At 34.3% G+C, this 8,681-nt stretch overlaps 1 protein-coding gene across 2 annotated transcripts; it reads right to left on the bottom strand.

Moving 5' to 3' along the window:
* Window positions 1-1,123: 1,123 nt before the first annotated feature.
* On the bottom strand, window positions 1,124-5,747 carry LOC132067401 (squamosa promoter-binding-like protein 16). 2 transcript variants are annotated; one of them, XM_059460617.1, is made up of 4 exons: window positions 5,582-5,747; window positions 4,328-4,621; window positions 2,023-2,159; window positions 1,124-1,909 (listed from the first exon to the last, which is right to left on the bottom strand). In XM_059460617.1, exons 2-4 carry the CDS (start codon window positions 4,537-4,539, stop codon window positions 1,320-1,322), a joined length of 939 nt encoding a protein of 312 aa, XP_059316600.1. In that variant the 5' UTR covers window positions 4,540-4,621; window positions 5,582-5,747; the 3' UTR covers window positions 1,124-1,319. The 2 variants fall into 2 exon arrangements, with proteins under 2 accessions (XP_059316600.1, XP_059316601.1); XM_059460618.1 differs by having other exon boundaries at window positions 4,328-5,747.
* Between the last annotated feature and the right edge of the window lie 2,934 nt (window positions 5,748-8,681).

The raw sequence follows: 8,681 nt of genomic DNA, 5'->3' as shown, positions 1-8,681 counted from the left end.
TGGTATTGATGAATGCTCCCAGAAGTTGGCAGGCCACCAATGAGTTATCTAAATCAAGAAATTAAAGTAAATGAAAGTGTTGGCAATGATGAATGCATCAGATAAGTTAAGGAGGTCACTATATATAGAAATGAAAAGGCAGTTGACCGCTAAATTATTTAAACAAGAGCATTATCCAAAGTGGTGTGTTTTTTCATTTCAGATAGAAGTGAATCTCTATGGGTGGTATCGTGGTCCCCCACTATACAATTTACATTGATAGTGATCTGTTTAATATTAATTTCCCAGAAATCGGGAATATTTTTGTTAATTAAATTAATTGATCTTCGAATATCTTCTTTTTTTTTTTTTTTGGATATGTTTAAGATCAGAGGACTAGATTACTAGGTACAGCAATCGGTTCCAAAGTGGAATATTAAGATTAAGATTCTGAAGTACGTAATTATAGTAGTTTAGAACAAGACTCACCCCTGCAATTCTCTAAAATTCCGTTCTATTTTCTTCAGTTTTCTATTCTGTTATTTTGTTTGTGCAACTTGCCATGGTTAGACGTACTTACCAAAAAAAGGAAAAAGAGAATCTAACTTATATACACCAAGTGTAAAAAATTGGTAACTGTCCATTATAGATAGAATAGTAACCTCAAAATATATGATAATATTACCTACTTACAATAATCTATAAATTCTTTACACTGTAATCCAAAACTATAGAGACTTGACCATGTGTCCATGTCTAGAGGCTCAGCAAAAGTGTGAACTTGTGACAAAAACTCATGCACAGATACGATTGCTGGAGTAAACAATTGAAATGTCAAAAAGAGAACAAGAAATGTCAATAAAATTAATCGATAGCCAAACTGCCAGAGCCAACCTAGAGATGTTAATTGGAAGTTAGAGAATCCTCCTAAAGAGATAAATGTGGTCCTGGAGTTGTCTAGTTAGTAGTCAAACGCTTTGTCATTCTCTATATCTCCTTTATTTTTGGAGATAAAGAGTATTTGCCAAGGTTGGCACATGTCATGCCACAAGTTGATTTCCTTTGTGGTTATGATCTATGGAATAGGAAGCAAAATTCAGCATCTCGTTCAGAGAATAAAGAACACGGAAGAGAGAATTCATAATGAAGGGAATATAGAATAGTCTACTTATATATCACACAAATTAAAGTCAACCTCCCTCACAAACAACCTTCATGCTAGGATCTTACGACATTCAGCTGCTTTAGAGGAAACTATATCACTAATTAAAAGCTAAACGTTCTTGAAAGGAATAGCATCTGCTTGGAAGGATTCAAAACATATAAGATTAACAGAAAGTTTAGTCCCACATAAAGGCTAGTGTTTGCTGAGAGGCACCACTTGTAGATGATCCATCTTGTGCATTTTGTAACATATCATGGAAATGGAGAGAAGGGCTGCTGTTGCTTAAGTGCGAATCTGCAGCAGAATCTTGAGGTTTACTATTGAAATCTTGAGCAAAAGGGTACTGGCTTAGACCACCATAGTGCAAGCCGTGAACGGGTTGTGACTGGAGCCCGCGGGGGATAGAGGCAGGCTGCTGCACTATGTGACTCAAACCAATCTCCCTAGTTACAGCGGGTGCTGATGACAGAAGAGAGAGAGCACGATCAGAATTAACTATTTCGGAGAACATCTTTTGTCCGCTGCTTAGAATTCCTGCTTCAGGGAGACTACGGTCACTGCCTTGCATGAATTGGAATTGGCTTCCTACTTTATAGCTATGAGCCAAAGAATCAGGGAACGGATTTTGACTGTCCATGCAATTTATATGTGATTGGTTGTTGAATAATGCCATATCGCTGTCCGTTTTAACAACACCAGCCCATGCAGAGCTCACTACTGCACTTGGAAATACTTGTTCACTGCCAAATGACAGGAGTTTTGTTCCTACAAATTAATCAGTTTTAATTTCTTTATTTGATTAAACATTCTAACATAATGGAAGCCAATTCAAAGAATAAGGTGGAAAAAGCATTCTGATATTAATGAATGACCCTAACCTTGTTGGCTGGGAAAATGTACTCCAGAATTTTTGGCCATAGGATCTGGTTGAGGCTTCCTTCGACGCCTGTTATGTCCATCAAGACGTTTCCGACAGCTTCTCTTTCCATCATCAAATTCTTCCAATGAATGAAACCTACAAAAGGATCCATCAGAACGAGATAATGCTGCAACGTAAATCAATGTCAATCTTCAATTTATCAGGGATGGGATGAATGCAGAAAAGCTTATAGTCATAGCTTCAACTATCTAAGTTACAATCTGAAAAAATAAAGAAGCAGAGAATCAACTTGGACCGTACTAAGTAGCAACTTCTATTCTGAATTGCTGATAAAGCAGAGGATTTCTTTTAGGAATCATCACATCATACAGGGTAAATTCTGTACTTTAGATTTGAAAGCAGTGTATCAAACACCAGTACTCCTCTACATGCCAGAACTCGTTAAGCTGAGCTTCAAGTTGGGAGAAAGAAATGGAGGCGAGCGGATGCTACGATCCTTATCTCTCTAATAGGGTTAAGCCTAGCACTAAAAGTATAGGTCACTATCTCGAATACCTTCTATTCCAGTCTAGACACCTCCCAGGTTACCATCTTCTGAACTCTCTGGTGTAACAAGGACCAAGAAGAAAGTCACAAATCTAACTGTGGGAGAAAGAAGAACGTTAGTAAACATACTTCCACTCTTCTAATTTACGCCTCCAAGGATTGAACATCTTAATTTGCTCGCTTATCCAGCCTTTATGAGGAACTCCAACATTTAACCGAACGAACCTTGTCACCAGCTCTATTACATAAAATTGTTTACTAGCTTGGAACTTAAAGTTAATTACTTCACGTTAATAGCTAGTGTGAGTGAAAACATAACGATGACCCAGCCTTATTATAATACTGATTCCTTTACTAGATCAAAGCATATATGTGTATCACTTTATTGAAAGCATAAGATCTAAGGAAAGAGCAAAATGACACCAGATTGTCATACTATCCTTTCATAATAGATAAAGCAGACAGATTTGTTCTTCCATTCAAGTTTCTCTATGCCTTCCTAATTAATGTGCTCTTCCAAGGATTGAACAACTTGATATGGTCACTTTTCCAGCCGTTATGAGGAACGCCAACTCAATGAACATGGAATAATATTTTATTGCTAGCTTGGAACTTAATTACTTCATGTTAATAATAGCTAATTTGTATGAGTGTTAACTCTATGAGGTCTTGCCTTTCATGAATGTTTGATTCATTACTTGATCTAAGTACAGTCAAACCTCTTTATAGTAGCAGCGTTTGTCCGAAAATTTCACGGCTGCTATAGTGAAGTGTTATTATATATGTATACTGGGCACTGACATTCGATATTTACATCTCATTTAGCTGTTATAAACAAAAGTACACAAGCAATTAACTTTTTGTACTTTTTATGTTGTAAACGAAAACAATATACTAGTAAATTTTAAAATCTCAATTGAATTTCATATCTCATAAATTAAAAATTGAAAAGACTACAAATTACTACTAAATCCATAACTAGTTATACCCCACACATAAAAAATTAAAATCTATGGAACATATGCATTTAAAATTAATTGAGAATTTAAATATTTCAAGTTTGACGTAAGAACTCTACAATTGTAGGTTGTTTCGTAAATTCTAGTCTCTTAGTGATAATATAACGCTTGAACTAACAAAAAAAATTTGTTCAAACTCAAAGCTAATGGAAATTCAATAGCTTTCCCTTGAAGGCTGTCTAAGTGCTTAACAGTTGACTCTTCTATCTCCAACCAACAATAGGTTGAGGCTCTTCATCGACCCTTTTATTGTCACATAATATATTTCTTACAAAATATTAGTACACGCTATTTGAGTATGGTCACGTTATAAAGAGGTAATGTTACAAAGAGTGTACCGCTATAATGGATGCCATTGTTGTTATAGGCAGAATGCTGTTATAGAGAAATAAAATATAACATAAAAAATCGATTCCGGAGAAAATAAAGCCGTTATAGTGAAATATTTTTATAAGGAATGGCAATTATAGAGAGGTTTGACTGTATATGAGCATCACTTGTTTGAGTGCATCAGGGTCTATTGTCAGCTCCAACACTAATATCCAAACGCTCAACTGCTTAATCATAAATTCTGAGGAACTTAAAAATTGCTTTTCAGCACTTGCTGCTTTAAAGCCACTTAGATTCAACTAATCCAAACGAGCTCTAAGACAACAAAAAAAATGACACGAGATTGTCATAGTGAATATACGAACATCATTTCAATCAAACGATTAAATAAAAGCGTTGCAAGATTACCTGCTGCATTGCTGACAGAACCGTTGCTCTCGACCTGCAATTGAGACTTTGGCAGTCTTTGAATGAACCTCACAAACTTTATGGCGACGGTGATACTCTCTGCATTGACTGAGATCTGCATTACATCCATCAACCAAGCAATGAGCTACTTGAGCTATATTTCCTGGTGCCTTGGCCCTCTTTGATGATCCACACGATGATGCCGATTCCATCACACAATTTTTATATAATTATAGCCTCAAATTGCTAATTTTAGCACGCGAAACTGCCTTCCACACTCTAAATTATTTTTACCTGAGTTAACAATGTGAGAAAATGTGAAGGAAAGTAACAAGTGTCTTTATCCAATTTAGCTAGCACCCCCTTTCCATCCTCATCACCTACTTCAACATCATCCAGAACTTTGCACACATCAAATCCAATAAAAGAAAATTGAAACATTTAACAATATCCAACAACCATTGCATTAATAACTCAGTTTTTCAGTGAGTGAGTATACAACTGTCTAGTTATTAGTACTGATTCATTCAGTTTCAACCTTGAAAATTACCAGCCAGAGAAAATATAAAACAACTTTTTAATGCTTCTCTGATATGTATGCAGCAAACTGATTATGTATAATATCTCATCAAGTAACTCCAGGAAGCTGAGAAAAACTAAAGTGCTGATAAACCATTTCCAATACTGATAAACAAAAGAAGAAAATAACCAAGCTCGAATCTGCAGCAAAAAAAGAACATGCAGGTAAAATTCTCAACAACAATACGTGTCAATATAGGGATTAAGAGAATCTTGAAAAGTTATTTCAGCTACTATAAATTAAGCCACAACCTTAACACAATAATGCAGTCACAGATGTTTTCAACTTTTTTCATTTTTTTTATAAATAATTTATCCACTGTCGGCTGGAGTCTAATGATTGAATAGCCTTCCAAATTAAAGTACCTCACCTGCTGGACCAACCAAAATCCATAAAGGGAAAAGAAAATTGCCAAGTCCTCAAGTAGAATAAACTGAAAAGCAAAATCCAATAATTCACTGGACTAAAAGGAACCATACTAAAGTAAGCAAATTAAAATGATCTAACTAAAATGTCTCCAATTAAAGTCAAGTTCTAACTACTGAAAATCTCCAAAAATCAAGAATTATAGGACCCAAACTAAGATTTAGTTAGAAGAAGAGGAAGGTTATAAAAAGCTACAGTTCCAAGTTGTAGTCTAAATGAGCTATTGTCAGGGGAAAAAGATACTTAACTGGAAGTTTCAAAGTATGCAAACCACAGTAGTGATTCTTGCAGAGACAAAGCTCATCACACAAACAAAAAAGATAAAGGAAAAAGGGTGACAGTTCCCTTTTCTTTTGTCTGTAATTCTAGTTTGATTGCTACTAGCAGAAAATGTACCCCTTATGAAGAAATGAAAAAAAATAGGAGAAGTAGCTCTAAAGTACAAAGAAAAGAAAAGAAAACTGACTCTGTTGGTTTTTGGGGGAAGGATGTGAAGTAGTTAAAAAAATAAAACCAAGAAAATGCAGTTATATAAAGACTTCACCAAAACTAATAAAGACTCATTGTTGGAGAGAGACAAGTGTAAAGGAAGAAGACTGACTTCGTCTTTACAACCATTCATTCACTGACAAAGACTCCATCATAGTCCAGTAAAGTGGCAACTGGCAAAAGATGTGTAGAAATAGTGTATTGTGACTTGTTAGTGACAAACAAGGAAATATTAAGGGAGTGGGAAAAAGGGAACTTACTAGCATAGGTCTAGGCATGAAAAACACTCAGTAAACTTCACACATATTATATATTTCTAAGATGAATAATGGATAGAAGGAATTGAAGTTCTCTGTGAGAGTGGGGAAGGGAATAAAGAGATTAAGTAGGCGTTTGCCAATAAAAATCAAATAGTTTTCACTTTAATTTATTGGAATTTCTGAAGCTATGTTTAGTTATAACTTTTGCAAAGCATATTTGGTTATTTGAATGTATTGAAAAAGTAAAACAAAATTTTAGGTATTTTTTAAATTTTAAATATAATTTCAAATTGTGTTTAGAATTTACATGATCAAATGTTGATTTTTAAATAAAATAAAATAAAATCTGAAAAAAGTGAAAAATTATCATGACCAAACAGGTCATAAAGATTTTACCCTACCACCTTTTTAGGCTAATAGCCAGTAGGCATAGCCTTACTATAAGTGTTTAAAAACTAATTAAACAATTTAAGTCAAAGATGTAACAAAGACCCATAAACGAGTGGCTAGGAAAGGGACAGGTGAAGGGTGACTGTTGCTTTCAACTTTTTATTATAGTTGTGTGTTTTGTGCGTGTGATAATTGAGAATGAGAGATGGATAAGCGAGCCAAAAAGAAACAAGAGAAAATTGCTAAAACAAATTAAGAAAAAGTTTATTTTTTTTGAGTTCCTCAGACTGTCTGTTCCTTCTCACTTGCCGCGGTTTAATTCTAGTCCATCCAAATAGAGTGGTCTTGGATCATTTTAATTTTCCAAATAAAAACCATATATTATTATAGAATAAAGACTATAAAGTAAATACATCAAAGATAAATGTATAGAGAGAGACTAATATATTATTCGACTTTTAACTGATGAGATGTATCACTGATCTCAACCACACACATTCTTTACTTGCTTCATGAATAGTTATTATCTCAGCATGATTTGAAGAAGTAGCAACAATGGACTACTTTGTAGATAGCCATGATATAGCAGTACCTTCGTACGTAAACAAATAGCCTGTTTGAGATCGCATTTTATGTGGATCAGCTAAATAACCTGCATCTGTATAACCAACAAGATATGCACTACCTTTGTTAGCATAAAACAAACCCATATCAATAGTACCCTTTAGATATCACAGTATATACTTAATCCCGTTCCAATGTCTCCATGTAGGAGAAGAATTATATCTTGCGAGCAAATTAACAGAAAACGCTATATCAAGTCTTATAGTGTTAGCAAGATACATAAGTGCACCAATGGCACTAAGATATGGTACTTTAGGACCAAGAAGCTCTTCATCTTCTTTTTGAGGTCGGAACGAATCTTTACTTACTTCAAGTGAGCGAACAACCATTGGAGTACTTAAAGGATGTGCATTGTCAATTTAAAACTATTTTAAAACTTTTTTAGTATAGGCAAATTGATGGATAAAAATTCAGTCTGCTAAATATTCAATTTGCAGAGCAAGATAAAATTTTGTCTTTCCAAAATCTTTCATCTCAAATTCATTCTTTAAAAATTCAATCGCCTTTTGGAGTTCCAAAAATATTTATGTCATCAACATAAACAGCAAGTATAACAAATTCAGATGTTGTTTTCTTAATAAAAATACATTGACAAATGGCATCATTTATATAACCTTCATTTATCAAGTACTCACTGAGGCGATTATACCACATGCGTCCTAACTATTTTAAACCATATAATGATCTTTGTAATCTGATTGAATACATTTCCCGAGACTTTGAACCAAATGCTTCAGGCATTTTAAATCCTTCTGGGATTTTCATAAAAATTTCATTATCAAGTGAGCCATAAAGATAAGTTGTAACTATATCCATAAAGCGTTTCTTCATAGTTGACACCTGGTCTTTGAGAGAATCCTTGTGCAATAAGGCGTGCCTTATATCTCACAATTTTATTTCTCTCATTTCTTTTCCGCACTAAGACCCATTTATGGCAAACTAGTTTTACAGCATCAGGTGTTTGGACTATCGGTCCAAAAACCTTCCGTTTAGCAAGTGAGTTAAATTCAGATTCAACTGCTTGCCATTTTGGCCAATCACATCTTCGTCGACATTCTTCGACAGATTGAGGTTCCTGATCCTCACTTTCTTTCATAATGTTCAGTGCAACATTATATGCAAAAACATTATCTAACATAATTTTCGATTAATTCAATTTAATCCCATCACCAGTAGAACTTAGTAGGGGTGGGCGTTCGGTTCTTCGGTTCGGTTTTATCAAACTTCAGTTCGGCTATTTTGGTTTCGGTTTTTTGAAGGTGGACACCGAACACCGAACCAAACTAGTTCTGTTCGGTTCTTTCGGTTTCGGTTTTTTGAAGTTCGGTTCGGTTTGGTTTTGATTTTTTCAATTCGGTTTTTTTGCTATGATATTAGAAGCGATTCCATTTACACTAATTCATATTCTCAAAAGCAATAAAACATAAAACTGATAAATTGAAATCAAAATCAAACAAACAGGATCACAAGAACAAAAAACTATAACCATGATATAGGATTACTAGGTGTTATATACATAGCGTAAAAATAATTAAGAAAACACATAAAGGATATACATTAATCCTAAAGACACATCCTAGTCACC

The sequence above is a fragment of the Lycium ferocissimum genome, chromosome 8, assembly GCF_029784015.1.
Source record: "Lycium ferocissimum isolate CSIRO_LF1 chromosome 8, AGI_CSIRO_Lferr_CH_V1, whole genome shotgun sequence".
Taxonomy (NCBI): Eukaryota; Viridiplantae; Streptophyta; class Magnoliopsida; order Solanales; family Solanaceae; genus Lycium; species Lycium ferocissimum.
The sequence above is the reverse complement of the archived record's forward strand: the minus strand, read 5'-3'. Positions and strand labels throughout refer to the sequence as shown.